General features: G+C 34.0%; 1 protein-coding gene across 1 annotated transcript in view; it reads left to right on the forward strand.

Moving 5' to 3' along the window:
- LOC111049553 (nuclear hormone receptor FTZ-F1-like) overlaps positions 1 to 25,614 on the forward strand; it is a 242,115-nt gene that overhangs the window by 214,450 nt on the left and 2,051 nt on the right. The window contains exons 8-10 of the mRNA XM_039430756.1: positions 19,602 to 19,860; positions 22,561 to 22,661; positions 25,078 to 25,232. Of these exons, the coding sequence (XP_039286690.1) occupies positions 19,602 to 19,860; positions 22,561 to 22,661; positions 25,078 to 25,224 (507 nt within the window). The 3' untranslated portion in view covers positions 25,225 to 25,232. The remainder of the gene's footprint in view (positions 1 to 19,601; positions 19,861 to 22,560; positions 22,662 to 25,077; positions 25,233 to 25,614) is intronic.

Below are 25,614 nucleotides of genomic sequence, written 5' to 3' on the forward strand. Positions count from 1 at the left end.
CCTTTTACTTTCTACTTTTGGCGAATAATGTTGCACAGGACGGTACTTTGATAAATGTGGTTATATTATGTGTTACCCTTAAATTTTGCTCTGTAATTTTTGATCAGGAAGCTTCAATTTCTTTGCATATAATAATTCCAGGGAAACTTAAGTTTTAACAAAGACGTTAGGTTTTTCAGGCTTAGTCACGTGAATAATTTATGTGGATGTCGTTAGCAGTGATTACGGTATATAGATAGGTACTGAGACTGTAATATCCTTCTAGACTAGAATCTACGAGCGAACCAGATCACCTTGAATTCGTTTAATAACACGGACTCTATTTTTATTCGTGTCCTTTCTTTTGTAGTTTTTTATCCCCCACTTGGGTGTCTTTCATCATCATTATCTGAATTTTGTTTTCTTCCTTCTTCCCTCCCTTCACCCCACCCCGAAAATCTCATCCGCCAAAAATGTGTTTACTTTTGTTGTCGATGTTATTGATCTTCTTGGAAAAAAGATTTGATGTTTTTCCAAGCAAGTTACTGCGTCATGGTAGTCGTTCTGTGTTCTAGCTAACCTAACTACTAGCGTACCTCGATGCTGGATCTATAATCCGCATTCCTATCACATTTGTAATTAATATTGAACATTATAATACCTCTAGACACTTGCGAAGTGTTTTAATACTTTTTCTTAACTTATACTCGTTTATTTGGAACGTTTCAAGCCTTTGTTTCGTAACTTATACTCATTAATGAATATTTTCTTTATTTTGATATGCTATCTTAGGTAATTTAATTTGAAAATATTCTCGACTAATTTTCTTTCCTTGCCCTATTACCATAGGTAGGGAAAGTATTGCTTTCCAAAAAAAAAAATTAAGGTACCCCAATTTGTAAATTTCTATACGTTTCAAGGTCCCCTGAGTACAAAAAAGTGGTTTTTCGGTATTGGTCTGTGTGTGTGTGTGTGTGTGTGTGTGTGGTGTGTGTGTGTGTGTATGAGTGTATGTGCGTCTGTGTACACGATATCTAATCTCCCAATTAACCGGGTGACTTGAAATTTGGAACTTAAGGTCCTTACACTATAAGTATCCGACACGAACAATTTCGATCCAATGCAATTCAAGATGGCGGCTAAAATGGCGAAAATGTTGTCAAAAACAGGGTTTTTCGAGATTTTCTCAAAAACGGCTCCAACGATTTCGATCAAATTTATACCTGGAATAGTCATTGATAAGCTCTATCAACTGCCACAAGTCACATATCTGTAAAAATTTCAGGAGCTCCGCCCCATCTATGCAAAGTTCGATTTTAGATTCCCAATTATCAGGCTTCAGATAAAATTTAAACAAAAATTTTCAGTGGAAAAGATTAAGCATAAAAATCTCTACAATTAATGTTCAGTAATATTTTCACCTAAAATTGAAAATAAGCGCGAAATTCGAGAAAATGTTATTATTTCAATTGCAAACTGTTGGCAACTGTTGATTCTATTAAATGATTCACTATGAAGAGATAGCAGACCTCGTATGTCTCCAGCGTTATTGTCCTGTCACCAGCTGGCTCAGAACTTTGTTTATAAGTAGACTTGAGATGCGCGGGAACACTAGCGTCAGGTGATCAATTTTAATAACGGCAAGGATAGTTGTGTGAGTGCGCCACACCAGATTTTTTCATTCTCAGTACATGATATTTGAAAAAACCTTAATTAATTGTATCATGCTTTCTTTCCCTGCACATATGCTACCATGAATTAGGTACTGAGTGATGTGAATAAAATGTACTAATCTTACTGAGTGAGCTTTGAAGAATTCTAGTTCTTCTTTCGGGGCTTCTGTTTGATATTCTATGAATCTCCCCGATTCAGAAATCCACTTTGCCTCTATATTTGGTCGTGGCTTAATTTTCAAGAGAATATTATTACTGATGGTGGAAAACGTTCTTGATTTTTTTAAGCACGTCCTTTGGTGTGTCATCCTGTCACTTACTGCTTCAAATCACATTAGCTTTCCATTATCTCTCTTCTTACGACAATATCCTTGAAATTTCTGTACCAATTCTCCCTCATTTCAATCTGAGACATTGATGATTTTGAGCTTGACCTTCTGTTAATCTCTGTGGCGAGTCTTAAGTCCTATATTTCATTTTTTTATTGTGTAGCCTGTCGTATTAAAAACAGTCAGTAGTTGCAGGCTGTGAACCTCAAGCTGGTATTACAATAGTAAACAGCTTTCATCTAATTTTCGTACCAAAAAAACCTTTATTGACTGGTGCAAGGGACTTGTGCCATATGCATTTGAAAATCATAAACGGTATTCGGGAACCTGGGATCTAGACTGATATTTATTGTAACTCAGTACTTTCATAGCCAACGATATTATTAATGATAATTATTATACCGAATAATTATATTCTAAAATTGTATAATGATTCAATCATTGAATGCTTTAATTTAAAATACTGAATGATAATAATATGAATATTGAACTTGAGTAATTAAAACTAATTTATTGAATAAATTGGAAAATTCTTGCTTCTGGTTCCCCTGACCTAGTCCCTGTACCATGAATTACTGTAGCCAAAAATGAACGGATATATTTATTGATGTAGTGGTGACATTGACATATTGACCGATTGACATTACAGTGCATCATCAAAAAATAGTAAATGCCTGTTTGAACTGTTTATCCAGTTTTGAAATATGAGCATTCACGTTCAAGTAGAAAAAAATGAAAAGACAATTGACTGATTGTTACACATATTTGTATAACAGTTTTGTAGAAAACTGATAAGAGCGGCTAGATAGTGGAAAACAATGTAATTATTATGAAGACCTCGACGTCCCAATAACCTAGTTATTTTTAAAAACCGTTGAGTACATTCTTATCTGCTAACAGTCTCTCTAGTGTCCGACATTCTTTTGAAAATTATGATTGAATCCTGCGTTCAAATCGAAATTTAAAATTATTCACGGAAATAACCTCTTACACGGAAATAACTTATTACACAAATCAGTAAAACTATTCATTTAAGGCGGATTCCCACAGTGAACGTGTCCGATACACTGTGAGAATATTATTCTCATAAGTTTCAATGAGCCTTATTATACTCGATTGCCGATTGGCTGTGCTGTGACTGGGAATAGTGCCATCAGAACTCAAAATATGATATATGGTTATTCAATTCATATTAACTACGTATTCTAATAGTGTCAATGGTCCATAATAAATAAGTCAATATCTATCAGCCCAGTTGCACATCTGACAAAAATATGTTGTAGCTTACTGTTACTGTTAAGTATTTTCAGTATTGGCATTTTCTTCATCCCTACTGGGAATGACTATCGCTACTTTTAAAATAATATTTCCATTTTATTTCACTATAATTATATTAATAGTGAATAATGGCATCTTTTTAAATTATTTCTATTATCTTGTACTAATTATTTTTGAACTTAATTGATTCAAATACATAATTGGAATCTGAACATTCAATTTATCAATCATTAGAAAAAATCAATTTAATAGTTGCTATTTGTTGGTAAAATACGGTAGTTTAAATGAAAACAGGATCTCTTGTAGACTGCTTCTTTTGCGATTTTTGGGAATATTCTGTAAAATATAATCAGGGCAAAAGCTTTCTACAAAAAATTCAAACATTTAATTCAATTCAGAGTTATCTGATATTCGTAGCTTAAAAGGATAATTGATGTTTAAATTTTGACAAAATATATTGGGAATCATTGGCAGTTGGCTTGTTAATCGATTGTCATTGGTTCAAACCCTTTCTGCGATAAGGCTCCCTATTTTTCCTAAAAAAACATCGTTTTTGATTTCATCTAAAGGAAACTATAAACCTTAATGAGCCAAATATCGAGCAAAATATGCTTCATTCTCGGGTTTTGAAAATACCGGGTACTCGAGGCTATAAAGATTCATAATGATATGATATGAACCTTTGTGCAAAATTTAATCAGGCCTAAGGCTTTCTGAAAACATTTTTCATCTGGAATTTGATTAAAAAAAGTGTTACATTCGCAATTGAGGGATTGTGAACAAGGAAAGAAGTTGTCCAATTTCATCAAACAATATCGTTGCTGGAAGTAGTTAAAAACAAAAGCCGTTAAGTGAGGATTGAATGAAGGCGTGGGACGGGTGGTAGTTGTGGTGGTGAGGGGGAGTGAACAGTGGCTAATGAGATGAGTTATCAGAACCTGACCTCGGACCACAGTGCGTTGCTGAGCAATTTCACCAAATGGACCCCAACAAAATCAACTATAGATTGTTTAGCTTTACGAGGCACTAAAAAAATATCTTCTCGATCTTTTCGGCAGTCGGGAATTCTATTCTCAAGGCTTTATCCTGTGGGCTACTCCGGCTATGGCACACACTTTCCGTCCTACGACACTAAACCGACTTTGTCCTCACTCTAAATCGTTCTTCTCTTCCTCATGCTCCTCAACTTTCTCCATTGACATCAACCCCTCCTCTTCTATCCTCTTGTTTTCCTCTCTTTCAGTTTACAGTTTCTGTGTCCGTTTTCTCCATTCTCCTGTCCGCATAATTTTTAATTCCTGTACTTCTACTACTGGGTTTTCTACTTTATCGCTTACACTTTCTTAGAACTACAGTTTCCATTCAGATTGTTTTTCTACTTTTCATTTTCTCCTTATTTTCGTTTATTTCGGATGTTTTATGTCACTGCCTGCCCTCCCTCAATTCTTTCAAATTCCTTCGCTTCCCATTTCGTTTTCACTCCTTTCTTCAGCTTCTCTTTTCCCTCGTTTTCAAGTTCCCTTATCTATTTTCCTCATTTTCTTCGTATATATTTTTTCATGCACATTTTCTCATTCCCACCTTCAAATTATTTTCCTCCTTCCACTCCTACTTTCCTTTCCCCTGTTCTGTTTTCCTCTTTCCATCTGGTTTTTTCCCATCTCTTTCGCAACTATAAGGAGCCCTTCTCTCCATTTAATACTTTTTCTCCCTTTCCCGCATTCCTCCTCCACCACATTCTCATCATCCCTTCCTCACATTTCCTGCGCCTTTTCCTTAACCCTGGAACTTTCTCGTTGTGGAAGTTGTAAATGTGCAAGAGAGTCGCCCAGTAACCTCCATCAAACTAATTTTACGTGACCGTTACCAGAGCGGGCCGAGTGTTGTCGCCAAGTCCGTCCTTGGCCCGCCCGGCCGGCTTCAGCAAAACTCATCTCTTTCCCTCATCACTTTCTCTCTCTTGAATTGCCAGCGAGTGTGCACCATCATCCCACTACACAATGTTCTCTTTTCAAGGAAACTGCTATCAATCTGAGCTGAAGCATTCTGTCGGAAATTGGGTTTCAGTTTTTAGGAGCTAACTTGAAATTAATAAAAATGAGGAAACGCGTTCCAAGTTCATAGGCCTATAGCTCTCAGTCGAATTATTTGTCACTGGTGATGAAAATCGAGAGCCAATCAGTGACCTAGTGTTGCTAAAAAGTTGTTAATTTGAATATTTGATTTCAGATGTCAAATTGCAACAACCATTTCTTGTTTAATCAATGATTGAATCTGAGATTCAAAAGTTTATCAGTGATAAGGATACTGTTGACTACCCACCCAAGAAACATCAGTTTTCAACTTTCCTAAATTCTAAATTCCTAGCTTATAAATATTTTGGACTCAAAATTGGACAAAAATCGTGAAGTGTAAACATAACCTATTTTTGGACAATTTCTATCTAAATTTGGGAAAGGAACAGTTTTGGGCTTTAAGCCTGTTGTTCCTTCTCAATCATTCATAGTTGAGAATGATATTGTAACCTATGTATCAATGTATAAATAAATAAATAAAGTCTCTTTAAAATGTTTCCCAATACCGCTAATTGAAAATGTGCATATTTCGCATATTCAATGAGCGTAATAAAACAGCATATTTTGTATGCTGCTATTGACCATAGCCTTTCCTCAATGAAATTTTCTCTCATCAATTATCTTGTACTGAGAATTGGATAATTTTTTGTCCGGGAAACTGATGTATTGCTGTCTAAAAATGTTTGAAACTGTGATAAAAGAGATGGGATGCATCTTTTCTAAAACTCCACATATTTTTATCCCTCTTACCAAAAAGCTCTTTAGTGAATTGAACTTGGCTGGTTAATATGAACATCAATTTTAGTATCACTATATTAGTATCTAAATCATAAAATGTTAGTACAAATGCTCCATCCAGTTGTTATTCAAGAGTAGACTCTTAATTAAATTATCTTTGTAATTAATGTACTCATAGAGAAAAGATAGCATAAGAACTTATACTATCTTTTCTCTATGATGATGTATTGTAGTATTCTGACTCTAGAATGTTTTCTATGTACTTTGTTGACAATATTAAGGGGCTTGATACTATACGCTCAACAGTCTTGCAGTTTTCATAATGTATGCACTTCACTGTACAGCACTGCATTCTAACTTGGTCAGTTATTAATTATAGATGAGCAAAATCTACTTTGAACCCCGTTCGACCTTGAAAATTGACCCCTGTTCAATCTGCTTTGGGACTGACCCTCACTCTTTCCTTTTCACTCTCACGCACTCTCTCTCTCTCTCTCTCTTCTTATTTCCTTTCCCTCTTTCTCGATTGCTCTCTTCCTCGTCCTTAAACCCCCTTATTACTTGGATTACTGCAATTTGTGTTCTAGCCATGTTGTAGGTCTAGGTTCTATTTGGTGTACTAGACGGCTCGACTGCCTCTCCTTATTTATTCATTGACAGATAAGACGATATTCTGTCGTTTTTCTGTTATGCCATCCAAGGCACAAACAGCAACAACTGTCAATTTTGTTATTATTGGCTGTCTTGATATAACATGAGTTGTAATATTGTGACAGAAGTTCGTCAGTTGAAATTACGTATTTCCCTAAAATTCTGCAGGTACAGAATAAAATTATGTGACCTAGAAAAGCAGAGAAATATATCTTTGTTTATTTGGGAATGATTTGTATTCCATTAGAAGTAGGTCTAATTTTAGTACCAACCAATAAGGAATGAAGTAATGCTTTACTAGTCTCTTAATATTCTTCAATATAATTTCTTGTCATTATCTGTTCATTTTCACATTTTTGATACTCATGTATCATGAGAGGTACAAAATGTTGATTACCTATTAGTTCACCAGCAATAATCGATTTGAATCAAATAGTGATTTCCTTTTGAAACTTCTTATAATCGATTTAGAAATCGAAATCTCCTAGTATATCTTCTTTCCTTCTATATAATAAGAGAGAGTAGGGTTGTGTTTGTTCGCATCAAAACATGTCAACTTGTGGATTGCATACCGGAAAAACAGGAATGATTGAGATCTCCAAATTTTGCACATTGATTCTAATAATATCAATCTCGTGCACCTCGAAGACCAAATTTCAATTTCCTTTCGAGATTTTTCAGAATTAATGTTCAAATTTCATTCATGTGACATTAAGGGCCGCTTTCCGAGCTCGGGATTTAGCTAAGCTCTAGACTTTAAAAAGCTGGAGTAAGAAAATTGGCTTTCCGAAACGGGGCGTAGTCGTAGTCATTGTCAAAGTCACGTTTGAATGAAATTTGACACAGAAAAAGAGCCATAGAGGCATGGCTGAACTTGAATTATTTCCAATCGTCGACTTTTATACAATAATCAATCTCATATTATAAATTACATTTTCGAACACTTCATACGCTAAATTCAAGTTTATATATTAAATCCCTGATTAAGCTGATTTACGACTCACACTGGCGCACAATGAATCTTCCTTTTGCCGGTGTTTTTGACTCACCTACTGTACTTATGCATGTGAACATAAATTAAATCTTTATTTTATAACTATTATTTATAATATAAAGGATATCATTTCGTTATTATATCTAATTAAATAAATGTATGTATCTTGGTTTGAGTGCAGTAGCATATACTTATATTTATTTTTTGTTAAGCTTTTTTGTATTTTGTTTTTGGCAAATAAAAAATTCATTCATTCATTTCAAAAAACTAGAAAATTAAACACAAAATAAAATAAAGAGAAAATAGTGTAAAGTTTCAGCTATTTTTAATTATTTAGAAATGTTTAATTTCGTCCAGGAAAAACGTTTCCAATTTATTATAGAAATGAGAGAATAAAAACTGCGACTACGCCCCGTTTAGGAAAGCTAATTTTCTGACTCCAGCTGTTCTAAGTCTAGAGCTTAGCTAAATCCCGAGCTCGGAAAGCGGCCCTTAATGTCACATGAATGAAATTTGAACATTAATTCTGAAAAATCTAGAAAGGAAATTGAAATTTGGTCTTTGAGGTGCACGAGATTGATATTATTAGAATCTATGTGCGAAATTTGGAGATCTCAATCATTCCTGAGACCTAAATCCCGAGCTCGGAAACAAAAGGCTGCCTGATTCAAATTGAGGAGGATCTAATCGATACTAATATTGATGTAAAAATCAATATAATACTGATAGGCCTATTTCAAGTATTATGTCTTCTTCAGTTAGCTGTAATATCATAATGGAAAGAATAAATTGGCTTATACACGTACGGGATATGGAAATACATGAATGACGTATCATCACATCTGAAGTTCTCAACTACTGGACTGATGTGAAAATTGAAAATTTGCGTATAGATTTTTAATTTACCGAGGATGGTTATAGGCTTATTTTAGATTCTTCAATATTTCAGTAGATCAAGTTTTCAGTTTGTCAAGTTTCAAAATAAACCTTTACGGAGCACGGGTTACCTGCTAGTAATGAATAAAAAGATTGGATATTGTTCAGTTTTGTTCTTATTGTTTTCACTCGATATGAATAGCTACCACAATATCACCATCACCATCACCATCACCATCACCATCACCATCACCATCACAAAGTCTCCCAATATGAGTAAAGTTGATAAATAGGCTTTCCGATCACCTTTTGTGAAAATATTAAAGAAATCCTTTATAACTATTATAATATTTCAGCATCTACCTTCAATCAGTTATTTTTCTTTACTTTGATCCATGAATTCGGTGTTAAATCAAACCTTATGTTAAAAAAGTGCAATAATTAATTATCTCTCTAGTAGCATTTTACAAAGAAATTTAATAATATAATGATTATATTCATTAAATAATACCTATTATAATTCAATAGGTCATTCAAAGAATCAAAGAATGAATCATTAATTTAAATTTAATATGTAATGATAGTAACGTTTTTAATTATGCTAAATCCTGTAAATAATTATGCTTGTGATAGAAGATTAGAGTTAGATTGAATAGATACATTTCAATTGCAAAATAACGATAAGGACATTTTGCTCAATTAAAATTTTTAAAAAGCAGCAAATAATTATTATTAAACAAAAGTACAAATTTAATGCTGTAAATTACCCCGAAGACTTTTAAAGCATTTACTTTGGATTTTTGTTTAATAATAATCATTCATAAATTAGCATTTGAATAAATGCAATTCTTATTAAATTCCATCTGTTGAATGCAGCAAAGTTATTTACTTGTTACAGTGATATCTGTCTGGTTAGCATTGGCTTGCTTTGCGCCCGTGCTTATGCTAATGCTAATGCGGTTGGCGGTGTGACGTGTTTTTAGGCTGAAAATTAGGCGCGCGTAAAACACCTTGACACAGATTCGGTCGGCTGGAGTCCTCTAGATGGCCCGCCACCAGCCACCACACTGCGACCTCGGCCCATTCCTACAATACTGGTTTCAACTATTATTATCATTATAAATTATCGTCATTATTATTATCATAATAATCTCAGTCATCGTCATAGTCATCATAATTGTGATCGTAATCGTTATCATCGTCACCAAATCAATCGGTGGTTACCGCGACTTTGTTTGTGATTACGACACAATGGTGTGATGGTGTGAACATGGTCGCTAATGAACCACACAAACGTTGGTGTGAAACGTTCACTACTGTTGCTGTGTATACAGTACATTGATTGCATTTACTATAACAAATTGAAAGTAAATCATTATTTTCATTTGTTTGTGATTGATTTTATAGAGGTTGAGATTTCTTTCACGGGTCTATCAAAAAGTCACTATACTATTTGTGATATAACTTCCGAATTTGTGTAACGTTTAAGGAAAGCAATGTATTCCAATTTGCAAGACATACCAATTAGAGTAAAATTATCGCTATTATGCTGAGAGTATTATTCGATAAGGTGAATAGTTTTCGTGGACAAAAAATGTCTAATTGTTCAAAAACTATCAAAAACTACTACGTTTTGACTAAAGACTGTTATATAATAATATATCAAATTACTAGTTGGATAATCGAGTATTAGTAATGAGGCTTGAAATGTTAAGTATAATGTGAATTATGATTATTTAAAAATTTATTATTCCGATTCTCAAAGAAATTGAAAATTTCCCATTTTGATGTCGATTACTGTCAAATGTACAATAGACAACGCAGAATGCAGTTTTGAACTATTTAACTGTAGACTGTATTTGTGCTATTGGTAGAACGAGACTTGCAAGCTTACAATGTTCTTATAAAAGTTACTAAGAAATAAAAAAAAAACTGTAAAAGCTGTTAGCTGTTGGCACATTGCAACCGTAGAAATAATAGAGATTCAATTCAACACTAGAACTTGATGGCAGCAATAGCGTGGGAACTGTTACTTCCCAACTTTCAGTTTCCCAGTTGATTTGTTCCGTGTTCATTTGTTGTCCCACAATCTCAAAGACTTTTCAAAGGTGGTGTGTGTTTCTTGAAATTCGACTCACATAGAAAGGTGAATTCAAACTGTCAAAGGTGAATTTGTGCTCCAAATAAACCGTTAATTAGTTACGGGGTTGTTCTTTTTCACTATCAATGGCTCTGACCAACCCCTGCCTCTTCAAAGTGGCCCAGTTTCGTTTGTTGATGCTCTGGAAAGAGACAACTAAAGATATTGTGTCTCACCTGAATCTACTCTGTTTGTTGTTTTCGAAAAAGAATCTAAACCTAAAAGTATTGAAGAGAAAAGGAAAGGTAAACGATCGAGAGTGAAAACATTGTGATTGGGTCAGTGTGACTTCGCTTTTGTTTGACTATTCTTGGATGTTTTGTTGTTCTCTACTGCTTGTTTGGAATACAATAAGCTCAATACGAAGTTTTGAAGTTGATTTGTTGATGCTTTCCAAATTGAACCGTATCACACGGTCATCCAGTATAACGAACTCTACGAATAGAATTAGTTGAAAATTTCATACAAAGTGACGTACCAAGTTTATACTACAGTAACTATTTAATCATAAGTACTGTATATATATATATATAGTTTATACTATAGTGATTTGGATTACCTTATTACTCGGTTAATCTGGTCTTCATTGTATAACACTCAAATATCATACCATATAATTTTATTACTCCCTTCCCGTTATTTATAACTTCTATTTATGTTATTCGTCGAGCAAATGAGTTGGAGACTTGGAAGTCCTAACTCCGCCTGATAATGATTTTTTTTTTCATTTTTAACTATAGTTACTTGACTCCATGGAAATGATCTCCGGAACTCATAGGTGTCCTTATTTAGTTGTATGTAGTTGTTGAATGTTTTGTAGCATCAATATTGAGTTTGTTATGTATGTTTATCCGAAAAAACATATTCTATGTAATGTATAACAAATTGATTGCCTTGAAAATTTAATCTTATTTTCAATATCTTCTGTTCCAGGTGTGTATGAAATTGCAGTGCTCCTTCTTGGTTTCGTGAGTCGAACACAATTTATTCCAGTTTCATTCAATTTATTACTTGAGTATTTTTTCAACATTTTTAAATTTCTTAAGAGAGTTTATATTCAAGTTTTTCTCAGTCAATGATGAGCTTCTTTTAATTTTTTTCAAATTTCCAAGTCAGGGATTAAACAAGTGTGTAAGTTTTGTGGCAAATTAGCTTCTTGTGATTCTATATCTCCCGATAGATCAGACTTATAAGAAAATAGTGCTGTATCTCGATTGAAAGTACTATTTTTCTATTTTTTATAGCTTGAACTGCTAAGAAGTCGTTAACCCCGAATCCATCACCTTTGTTTACCAAATTCAACCTTCCAGTCGAATATTTAATCGGCAATTCAGTGATTACAGCTGTGGGAAACCTAGATCTGTTGCGCTCTATAGGTGGTGCATGTCTATAGATACACAGTGTACTGATTTCGGATGGAGTCCTTGAATGTCGGCTTTAATTGTTGTTGGTGTCGGAAAAGAGAATAAAATGGGAGGAAAAGCTCAGCAACGGTTTATTGCCTTCTGGCGTCGCGGCCTTCGACCATGGAAGAGTGAGGGAGATAGAGGAAGAGGAAGAGTGAGAGAGAGTGGGAGAGGGAGAGAGTAAAAAAGATATAGTGTAGTAGGAGCTAGATTAGTGTGAGATAGATTAAATCGTTTGGAAATCTCGTAAAAGTTTGCCAGTTTTTGTGGGTCTAGTAGAAATGTCGAGTAGGCCTACTAGAAGAATTACTAGTTCAAAACGAAGTTACTCGTCAGTAAAATCATAATCAGTAAAATTTAGATCTATTCACTGATTGGCCGTTTTCACACACACCAATCTTTCGCCAAAACCATACTCAGAATGTCCTCGATTGGCTGAATGGCGAAAAATCTGTGTGTATCAATATGAACATTCAATTGTATTTATTTTCACAAGGAATATAACAAAAGTAATTTAGAAACAAATATATCAGTTGAATTGATGGAATCTGTTAGTTTTCCAGCAATAACTATGGTAGATCTTCTATACTTCTATCTCAAGGTTATAAAATATAAATCCCTGTATATACTTGCTCCTATCCAAGTAAGATTTTAGAAAAGGGTTTTAAACTTTCAAGCTCTAATAATGTAGTTACAAAATTAACACCGCATTATAATTTACCTAATCAATAGAATCGATATTAAGTTCACTTTTTTTTGAATCCTTTTTATTCTCATTTATGCGGACGAGACGGTCCTACTAGCATGTGTCAATATTGTTTTCTCATCTTATTCATTCTACACACACAAGAGTATTACACAATCCTATAATATTTTTATATTTCTATGAATGCCTTCTCCCATTTATTAAAACGTTCGGGATTTTGGTTCAACTTTCAAAAATATTATCTCTTTTCTTTTCTGTAATTTTTCATCTCACGCGTGTAACGATGTACATTTCGAAACTCCAGCCGTAAGCTCCGGAACGTCCTATTACTTTTTCCTAGAAACTCCATTCCATTATCCGGACTGGGAATTTCTCGGTAATTCTCATCTCTCTCTATATCTTTTCTGTTGGGGAAAAGATGAATGATATCATGGACACTTATTGTTGAAGTTCGAGGAAAAGTTTACGGATCAACAAACCAGGCGAAATTATTGCCGGATGCTGTCACTTTTCTCTGCAAATAAATTTTCACGTAATGACAATTTCCCCGTGTAGATGATATCTTGGGAACTGTTTTCTAATATACTTTTATCTTGGTACTGAACTGATACAGTAACTACTTTTCACCCAACGGTCAATAAATACTGCATCTATTATGTAGGATGCAACAACTATTCAACGATGGTATTGGATTATCAGTTGACTTTCATCTGGAATTGAAATGCAGAGCATTCTGGTATTTGTTCATCGAAAAAAACATCGATGTAATTTTTCCAACTGATTACGGACTAACGATGTGGGCCAACATTCTGATACTGAAGTAATCAGCTCATAGGAACGTCCTATTACTTTTTCCTAGAAACTAATTCGTTTATTCCAATTCTATTATTTGACTTTCCAGTATTGAGAAAAATACAAATTCTACTGGTTTAAGGGATAAATTCCTTTCATCTAGTAGATTTTATTCAATTTCATTCTTTGTAATAGAGCAGAATAGCTCTTTGTAGGTGTTAAAACTATAGAAGACGTAATCTCTTCAGCCTTTATTACATCACGAAAATGAAATTAATTTGTGTTTTTATTAGTTTTTCATATCGGTAACAAAAGTTACCTGAACTATTAGGCTACTTATGTACTTTCCTTACCTTACCTAGTTTTTTGTCAACTCGAGTAAATTCTCTAAATTCAAACGACGTCAAGTAAACACACCTTGAGGCCTACTGTATTATTAGTTGATAATGAAACTACAGTTTTGTTCTGTCAATGTATGAGAGATATCCTATACTCATATACAGGATTATTATTTTTCTTATTGGGCAGTAGAAAAATAATCTTCGATGAAATATTTTATCAGCTCCGGGACGTCCCATTACTTTTCCCAGAAATGTTATCTCTGTCCGTTCATTCATTAGGGCTAAGCCACATGAAGCGTTTTTGCATTGGCGATGAACGACTCGGCAGGGCAGGAAGCTCTCCGATTGGCAGATTATCAGCTGATCCCCGATCGCCAACCCAATCCCGCCACATTTGTCCTAGCCCTTATAGTAATGATTGGTTACATACAAATGGAATGCTCATGTTTGTCATATTAGCTTGTGAAGTACAGCATTACTGTAATTTATTATGAGGAATTAGTTTAAAAAAAGTGCCCCGTGTAAAGACACGACAAGTGTTCCAATTTGCGTTGTCTTACTTAACAGTAGAATATGTGAGGTATGCTGTGTGGAAGCATGGCGGCGTTTATCGATTGCAGGCGTCATCCCCTCGTGCGGGGGTGGCAGCGAGTTGATTCGAGCACGGGCAGCTTTTTTCGTAACAGGGTCAGTGGGTCAGGTCAGGGCCGGGGCCGGGGCCAGAGCTTTGCTCTGGGGGCTTCTCCCGCCCTTGCCCAACCGGTATCATCGTGTGCGGGGGTCGCTCAGCCTGGGACCCCTAGCTAGACGACGCCCCTAACTGTGGGGTGGAGGAGGGACCCTGCTATCCCTTTCATCCAGACCGTTCCCTCTTCAACTCCCGTTGCCCAACTTTCCCTTATTTAGGTCAGCGCGGCACTTCACTGCAAACAACCACCCCCCTCCCCCTCTCAACTTCACTTTGAACAACCCCTCTAACTAACTCTCACTATTGCTTGCTTTGTAGACGACGATCCGACGAAAAATAGAATAATTTCCATTTCATGAAATTGTTGCTCTCCAAGGAGACCATCCCCGGCTCCAGGCCGACCTACTTTCACACATGTGTGTTGTGGGGGTGGGGAGGGGTGAGGAGTTGGTTTCAGTCTCATTATCAGGATGGTGGCTGGCTGGCTTTTCATATTCCAGAATAATTTCATCTTCGGTCTCGATGGTTTTTCTGTTCATGTGCTGCTGGTTTTTCATTCTCCATGAATGGGCTTTGTATTGTGCAGCCATCTAGCTTGATTAATTTTCTGGATGTTCTTTCAAGTGGCACAAATTTATGTATGCGAGCAGAATGAGGTATAATATTCGGCCCCTGGCACACTTTGTCGGCTTCAACCTTCCAGGATCCTCAACTGTATCCCCATTATAATTATTATAATACTTTCTTTGCAAAGTGCTGATCTCGATTTGAAACTGAATTCGGTTGATACAACCATGAAGAAAAGATTATGCCTACATGAGAATTTTGCTTGTGCGCGGGTAAGTCCTTCGAAGTAAGGAATCTTTTGCTTAAATCTTTGCATTTTTTATGGAATGCTTCATTTCAATTCTGAAATAGGCCATTACGTTTGATCTTCTGAATCTCTCTCGCTTGCGCCGATTGCTTTCTCAACACTACTATAATTGTATATTTTTCTACAACAGTAGTTGAAACTGACCTAGTCAAATTTCTTCGGTAACAGTCTGAAATAACAAAGAAACGCCAATTAGTGATTCACGAGGTGATTGTTAATGAATGGGAATAAATTAATCGCTAATCATCGACAACAAAGATCGAATAATCAATTTTGATTGGAGGACAAACGACTAATACTAATAATATTATTGATTTCCGGCGAATTTAGGCTGGTGATTCCGGTTTATTAGTGATGTAGTGCGTCGTCACTTATCTCAGTGTCATATTGATGCAAAAATCGGATGTGTATTAAAATGAGCTTTGGCTAACTGTCATTATGAGCGTCTTGTTTGAAATTTACGGCATGACTTATGGTAGGCCTTCTCTAATTGAAATAATTCGAGACACACAATAACTTGTGCAGAATTTTAATATCTATTGAGAACTATAGAATGTTCATACAATTATACAATAAATTATCCGTTTTGATAGTTTAGTATAATATAATTTATAGTGTAATATTATTTTTGTACTGCTATTAAGTTGTATTGCTTTTTTAAAATAAAATAAATAAATTATTTTATTTTCTGTTACTCTTGTTAGATTAGATTATTGGTTGAGAAGCGGATTGGAAGTTTTAATTTTCTTTAGAAAATGAGCTAGGGTGTATGACATTTCGAATAAACACGTTTTCAATTTTATTATTGGATCGAGAATTACAGTATTATAAAATCTTTGTCTAGTGTTACATTAAAACTAGTAGTTCTGTGAACAGTAGACCTCGCGCAGTTACGAACCGCAGCCTCCTCTTCTACTGTCCATCAGAGTAAATTAATCCTGTCTGTATGTCGTGTCGGCGAGACATCGGTGTGGAAACGGCTAATGGCTGTTGGGGTTGGTGTATCAAAAATGCTAACATCAAAAGCTAATCCCCTTCAAGACATACTGGCAACAGGACAGCCCAAGTTCAAAGCAGAGAAAGTTCGAGAGACTATGTTATTTTAGTTATTAATTGCATGCGTCATTGCACGCAATCAATAGTTCATTTATTTATTTATTCACAATGGAGACAACGGGTTTCCCCAAATATATGTCTCCTTAACAATAAAAATTGTAGGCTACAGATACAAACGTATATAATATGTTTGTTCGTAATAATACGAACTTATGCAATAATAAATAATACAAACAACAAAAATACCACCTAATTCAAAAATGAAAAATATTAAGATTTCAAATACTTATGAAGAAAGTAAAAATAAAACAAATTGAGAATTCAAAATTCCAAAATTAATAAAATTAAAGAATATAATAACAAATAATGAACAAAATTTTTATCAATAGAATGAATAAGTTAACATTTTTAACTGAACAACGTCCCAAACCATATGCACATCCACACTGATACACCAACTATTTATTTGATCAGATCATGCTTACACAGGATTTAATTATCATATAAGGCTTTCCAGAATTTAGCGCGAGAAAACCAGAAGACATCTAGGCGCCTAGACAAGCTGTTATATATTATTCTTTGCATCCTATTCAATAGTGCATAAAAATTGCATTCAATGAGGCATGCAATTTATAGTCTACACTGCTGATTTTTTACCAAGTTACATTGAGATATTGAATTGCATGCGTCATGGCATGCGATTTATAATCAACTCGACAGCTGATTTATGATGAATAATAATAATTCTATAGTCTGATTTTTACTCTAATATTGGCGTATGAAGGAGGCTCCTTTTTCCTTTTATATTATCCTTGAAATGCAAAATTTCCAAAAACTTTGTATGTTTGTCGACGCGCAATTTAAAAAGGACCTGTCAAATTTCATGAAAATCTATTACCGCGTTTCGCCGTAAATGCGCAACATATAAACATTTAAACACTGAGAGAAATGCCAAACCGTCGACTTGAATCTTAGACCTCACTTCGCTCGGTCAATTACTTAAACAAAATTGCTTGATAAAATTATATGTCCCGTTTTCATTCATCAATCGGTTTAGTGGTTATTAATGGAGATGAATAATTTATAATAAATTGTAACCTGTTATTATTAAATTGATTTCAAGTTGAGATTTTGGGGAATTTCATAACCAGTTCAATCAATTATGGTAAACATAATAGTGAGGTCGATAAAATCTATATTTTATTATCCCTTGACTTTATCATTTGTCCTTATCCTTTATCCGTGAATTATTTACCCCTTTAGCAAATATTAAATGGAGTATACATCTCAGTGATGTAAATAAATCATTTAATTTCTGAGTTTGTAGATTAAATTCTCAATTCTTGAATGGTCGATGATTCAACATTTTCAATATTATAAACTCAACTCCTACCCAACTCCTACCAGCACCAGCACAGTTCAAGGATGAGAAAATACCATGCATAGATTATCTTTTCGCAACAAGTTCGTGATAGCCTACCTACTTGAACAGGCTAAAATAAATCTCCAAACAGCTGCTTATGTCTAGCCAACCATCTTGACCTTGAATTGAAGGTCAAATGAGCCGAACCGTCCGGGTCTAGCACTAGCACTTCCCTAATCGCAGTCCACAGTCAGACTTGGCTTCCTGGTCCTGGTGTGAACTTGGCTTTGATCAGTAAACAAACATACAGCTTACTATAACTATACATGCTGTTTACTGTTCAGTAAATAAGCTACTAGAGATACAGAATAGACTATTTCTACATCTATGATAATAGCCTAATAAATAGTACATGGACTAAGCTCATTGAATTTCGTCTGGTCTCCAATTTTCAATGAAAATAACGGGAATCTATGTGTTTTCTGTTGTTGTTGAATGGTGTGTGATTTATTATTTTGACAGTTTTTAATTAATCATCACTGTATGAAGTAGTTTTTATGAGGGAAGTATTTCAATACTCTTCCTGTGATTGTTGAATACTGTAACTCCAGTAGGCCCATCTCCAATTATTTTCTATCATTACTATAACTGGAGTTTGCCTTCAACAATATTATCTACAAACAAAATTGTTTATATGGAATGCCCAGTAACTTATCATCTTATCATCGAAAGCTGATATGAAATATGTATTTTCAACGTCCAATGCACATTCTTCGTTTATATTACTTACACATAATCTATTTTATAGTTCAAAGTTAACAATCATAAACATTTAATGAAATCAAAAATCATCGAAATTCTTTCAAATACTTTGGATGGATATTAAAGCTTGAACAACATACAATGACAAAAGTTTTACCACATTCCTCACTTGGTTCATCAGCTTTGTCCTCTTTTCCTCTTTTAACATTTCTGAAAATATTCGAGATTTTATCATTGACAACATTGACAATTATTAGGATTTCAATATAGGTTACTGCTCTCTAATACTATTGGTTAGATTAGAAGGGATGAATTTGATCCTTTTTTTTTTAGTAGGTACCGTAACTAACAAAACAACTCTCTCTTTAGCTGAATTTTACTTTGTATTATGAGTTCACAGATTAAAAGGGATCAACACAATTATTCTTTTCAATATAACTAACAAACCAAGTCTCTCTTGATTTAACTGAATTCTTCTTAGTATTATCAATTAACAACAATATTCAAGTAGTCATATATGAGGGGCTGTGAGCTAGAGTGGAGCAAGCCGTCTTTTTCATTATTCTATCACATCATTCCAAAGTGGTGTATTATATTAAACTATTAAGTAATTCATTGTAGTATTTAGAAGTAATCAAATCCATAATTTCATAGTTCATTCAATAGAGAGAATCAAATTTCAGTCATGCATACAATTTTATTAATGATCGTTCATTCAATAAAATAACTTTTTGAAATGTTTCTTTATTGAATTGAATACTTGTCAATTTTGAGCCAAACTTGATTTTGTTGTATTCATCACTCGCCTAATTATTGTCATTAGCAGTTGGTGCTACTTGGTATATCTCTGTTCAATGATTGTGTTGTATTTGTGTTGCAGGTGGACGACCAGATGAAGCTACTGCAGCACTCGTGGTCGGACATGTTGGTTCTGGACCACATGCACCAACGCATGCACAACCAACTGCCGGACGAGACGGCGCTGCCCAACGGCCAGAAGTTCGACCTGCTGTCCCTGGGGCTGCTCGGCGTCCCGGCGCTACAAGAGCCCTTCCACCTCATCACCACCAAGCTGCAGCAGCTCAAGTTCGACGTCAGTGACTACATCTGCTGCAAGTTCCTACTGCTGCTCAACCCTGGTCAGTCTACTAGTTTACTATTATTATTTTCTATTATTTATTGTACAATAATTGCTTAACAGTAAATATTCATCCTATAGCAAGCAGGTTGGCATTGATACAAAATTCAAATAGAAGTCAATATCGATAGTAACAAATCAAGACAGTAAATAATGATATCATGCACAAAAGAAAAAAACCCTGGTCAGTCAGTTATTATCAGAACCTTAGAATAGAACAATCTCAAGTAAAACTTTTCTCTGTGGAAAATAGCACTTGCATCGATAAATTGATATAGCCTTTTGTTGTAAGATTCACGTCTGAAACTCAGCCTTCTGTTTAAAATTGGTTTGATATCCTTTACTATCATCAAACAATAGTTATTTGTGCAACTAGTGCGCAAAGTGACAGTTTGCTGCACCGAGAAAGAAACGTTTACGCACGAGCCGTAGGTGAGGGTGGAATGGTTTCTTGAGTGCAGCAGAGGAACTTTGCGCACGTATTTCACATTAAATTTTTCCTACAGTTAGGCTACCATTGAATATGAAAAGTGGTTGATTATGGTAAAACGATGGCTGAAATCCATCAAATGTTTGTCTGTATAATTTTGTTATTAATAACTTTAATTTATTTTAAACTTGATAATTCAATTAAAAATTAATAATCGATAATTTATTCAAATTAAAAATTAAATTAATCCAATTAATTTGAAAATTTGAATAATTTTGAGTAAATCTTAATTTCCAATAGTTTTTCAAACATTCAATTTATGAATGAGAAAAATATTATTTGAAATAATGAATAATTATTAATAATATTCAAAATGTATAATTTAATGAGTTCTCATTTTTATTTATTTGAAAATCAGAAAAAATATAGATCGAACAAATTCGCATTCAAAATACACGCCAACAATTTCAACAGCTGATTGGGATGGCTGCAAGATAATACGCGAAGTATTAAGAGTATGCAAAGTAATACTTTGCGCACTAGAGCGGAAAAGTGATTCTTTGCGGCCTGCGATCAGTGCAGTAATGGTCACTTTCCAAGGTACCTGTAGGTAAAGAAGATAACTCCATCCTAATCTAACATTGTTCCGTTTCCTGAATTGTCAAGAATTTTAGTAGGTTAGCTAAATTCTATCGGTTATTCCAGGTTATATCAATTCAATGAACTACTATAATAAGGTTAAATAAAAACGAAAATGTCAGTTCAAAATAATTTATTTGAGCCAAACTAAAATTTCAATGCACTTGAAGCATCATCAGCAGTGTTCTTTTTTTGGTTAGACTTGAAACTTTAGTTAGGCTCAAATAAATTATTTGTGGAACTGACAATTTAGCTTTCATTTCAACTCAATATGGAGAAATTCAACAATATCTCTGTCCATTATGTAAATATTTTTGAACTACACTGTACTATAATGTTGAATATAAAATCTTTCCCCTTATTTGGATTTTGACGCCCCCAAATCTTTTTTGCTGCAGACTTGTGACGCCGAGCTTGCTAAATCATTGAATTGTATCCATAGTGCATGATACACAACACACAACTTATCTACATATAACCTATATCATCAATGTATATCGCAAAACGCTAAGAATTGTGGAGTGGTATTTGCTATTCGATTTCATTGTTAATTCTAGATAGGCCTACGTATTCGAAATAGCATCAACAACTTTCGAATGATGATACATGTGAATTTCTATTTGCATGTGATAGAACACTGCCAGCACACTTCCAATTGCCAAATGATACAACTATGCTATGCTGCCGTTTAGTTTCACATGAAAACCACAAACAACTAAGAATTGTTCTGTTTTTACTTTGATATGAATTGAGCAATTCTTTTGTGTCCCACCCCAAGCCTGGGAATCTATTCAAACATTTAACTGACCACTTTTTATTGGAAGAATGAGGCCATTCACATTATGTTTCACAAGTGGATGGTCTCAGATTGTCGACCATATTCACAGATCATTTATGCTGGTATTTGAACAATAATTCAAGTGTATGCGTATTGTTTTCTAAAAATATGAGGAAACCTCTAAAATAAAAATGTTGAAATTCTTGAAATTATTTTGTTATGATTTGTATTGTTTGTTTCCCATTTATTTCTCTGATACTTTCCAGTAGAACTGATATTCTGGTCAACTGTAACAATTTAAAAATGTTGTTGTTTCTTTTATGATCTTAATAACTTTTTCTTTCATGATATTAAGACTTTTCAAATGAACAATTCTATATTCTGTAATGTATGATACAAACAGCTTTTGATCTGCATAAGCTTCATAACATTCTCAAAATTCCTGAAATGATGAATTTCAGAGAATATATTTCGTCAATCGCTCTTATTTTTATTGTATACCTCATTTAGACGCAGATGATGTGGTAGATCCAACTTGACACTTTCCCAGAACTCTTGATTACAAAACTATACTAATATCACTCTCATTTTTTTGTTATCACTTGTTATTCTTGAATTTTTATGCAAATAATCTACAATAATTCATTGTTGAAGATGTAATGGATTGAAAAAAAATATTAGAAATCTGAAAATCCATCTGATATCATGCTAGAATAATTTTGTTTCTGAGAAATATACTTTTTTAAAAAATTAAGCTTGCTTGCTGAGAATTAATTCAAATGATATAGTACGTTTTAGGTACAGTATTCTGATATTATTGTACTTGATGAATTGTTTTTCTTGTTCTATTTCAGAAGTGAGAGGGTTGATGAACAAGAAGCATGTTTCCGAAGGACATGAACAGGTGCAACAAGCCCTACTCGAGTACTGTGTTACGTTTTACCCCCAAGTTCAGGTAAGTACTGTAAAGTCGATATTTGCATTTTTTCTTATCGACGAAGCATTCATTTATTTATTTATTTATAGAAATGTCTGTATCATCTTCCTCAGTTCGTCTTATTGGTTGAGAATGGTATATTCACTCAAAAATAATTAGTGCAGGAATTAATACATAATCGACTACCAATGAATAAGAATAAATAAATAAATGAATAATACGAATTATAATATTTAGTATTTATTGTAATTTTTAAAAACAAAATTTATCAGTACCTATGTTATGAATAACATTTTGAGACAGGATTAACATCAAATACGGTAGATTGGAAAACTTACAGCAGTTATACATGAATTAGTTATACATTTCGGGGGCTGTGCTCCCTTCCTCGAAAAGTTCAAGCTTCTTTTAGTGTACTTACTACCCAATGTCTCAATGAAAAAATGTTATCCAACTTTTGATTAGATAGGAAAGTCGTCAAAATAGTGTTATTTTGTGGAATTATTTTTATTACTGAAGGTTTTTACCAGTTTCAAAATGTTTAATATTAATGTAATACTAATAATACGGTGTCGGAACTATATTCAAATCAAGGTATTAAAATGTAGTTCGTATTATTTGATAGTTTTGATAGTTATAATAAATTAAAGTACGAAAAATGTTTTCTTTTAGCATTGTTACTTGAAATATATTTTGTTAGGGTATTGCTTAGGTGTTCATCTATGTAAAGCCAGTTACACACATCGATTTTTGCATGTACGATTCTTTGCTATTCTCATAAAATCTTTTAGATTGAACAGATAATGTTTGTCATGTTCCGTTTAATCTGTTAGAAATCATAAGGATGGCTAGAAATCGATGTGTGTGTGTGTGTGTGTGTGTGTGTGTGTGTGTGTGTGTGTGTGTGTGTGTGTGTGTGTGTGTGTGTGTGTGTGTGTGTGTGTAATTGACTGAAGTTTCTTGGAAATCTGAAATCGAAGATTGAACGTGCAATACTTTGTTGATGCTGGATTTTCTAATAGTACCTATAGTAATAACCAAAAAGTTATTTGTGAAAGTAACATGCAATACTGGCTGGTACTGGTACCGTTCTAATAATCCACCTATCATCAACAACTGGATTGTTGAAGAGTTGAATTTCAGACTTGAGCAGCACTATGGGAATGGGACACATGACAAGGTAGTAGGCCTACTGGTAACTGTTTTACTGTACGCTCTACCTCAAGGTAAGCACATTAAAGTATGAATCGAAATAGATACAACATACTATTTGTGCTGGGTCCAAAGTTGCTTCAAGCTGGGACCTTCTCATCTTTTTGATTACTGTATTCAATTTAAAAAATCTTGGATTCACTGGTGTGAAGTGATTAATAACTTTCCTGAAATAACTATTGTGGAATCGTTCCATAATTAGACTTACAAAAATGTAAATTGTATTTTTGTGTAAGTCTTGGGAATTCTCTTTGGTTAGTACATAGAGTTATATGATGAAACCAAGATTCTGAGCTTTACAGTTGTTAGTTAGTATTGTGTATCTGACAAAATCTTCAGATCAACTCAATTGTAATTTGATTGTTCATTATTTTCTCAATTTTTTCAAGAAATTTATCATAATAGTGGTATAGTTTGAATAAGGACGTATTGTTGGTATTACATTGATATTATAAATTTAGTTACCATTTTTCTTTTATTTTATCTCTCCAATAATAAAATATACTTGATTAGGTTACTATGATAACAAAATTTAACTGTATTATAGAACATAGTTATCCATTATAAAATTGTTTCAGGTATTAGAAGTAGCTCTTTGACTAGAGATAACACCGGGGTTATCGGTACGCTTGGTTGTCCCCGTATTTATACAGTGTCTGCAGGAGGGTATACCCAAGCAATGGAGTTTCCATTTATTGGAAATCGAATCTATTTCAACAAATAATAGATAAGATAAAATAATTCTGATTGAGATAAATCCTTCTTGAGATAATTCAGGATAATGTTTCAATTGGGAATTGAAATTAAGAAGAGTATTTTACATCTCTGTAGACTGAATAAAGTTGTCCATTTCAAATAATCTGGCCAATTTCATCATAATACTTGTGCACTTGTCTAGAATACATGTGAAACAGACATGGGAAGGGCTGACCGAGGAATAGGTGGACTGATGACGTAGAAAAATATTTAAGGATCCTAGGGGTGCGTAATTGAAAGATGCAGGCAAGGGAACTGTATGGAGAGGCTTTGTAAAGAAGGCCAAGGGTCACATCGGTTTGTAGCGCCTAGGAGTAAAAAAGCCAATTCAATGTTATACATAGAGTCCTAGGTGTCAAGTTTCACATGGAAATGTGTTTGAAGCCTTAAATGTGAATTTTGTGATGACATGACTTGTTTGTGTTGAATGTTGGTTGTTTGATTGATGTTGGTTGTGTATGTTTAGGATAAGTTCAACAAGCTGCTAGCAGTGATGCCTGAAATCCACAACCTGGCGAACCGAGGCGAGGACCACCTCTACGTGAGGCACTGCTCTGGCGGCGCGCCCACCCAGACATTGCTCATGGAGATGCTGCACGCTAAACGCAAATAACCTCACAGGTCACAAACAAATTCACACTATTTCAAATCAAATCATCACAGATAAAAGATATATACACTGAATGGAAGTGATCTCACAGTGTCATTTGATACCTTGTTTCAATTATTTCTAGTATAACATTTCTAGCAATCAATTGAAATTCATTTTTAAAAAATATTAACATTATGTTTCACAAACTTTTTTAAAATTATGTTTTCTCATCAAATAATTTACTTTTTCTTTGTTGTGAAATATCAGATTTGGAATGGTCATCAACTCCACTGATTAAATAGTGTTTTTGACAATTTGAAAAAATTTTCGTTTTTCCAAGATTGTGGAAATTAACATTTAATTGAATCTATCAGTTCCTTACATGGCAGTGGATGAATTAATTATGATCAA

Source organism: Nilaparvata lugens, chromosome 6, assembly GCF_014356525.2.
Source record: "Nilaparvata lugens isolate BPH chromosome 6, ASM1435652v1, whole genome shotgun sequence".
NCBI classification, from domain to species: domain Eukaryota; kingdom Metazoa; phylum Arthropoda; class Insecta; order Hemiptera; family Delphacidae; genus Nilaparvata; species Nilaparvata lugens.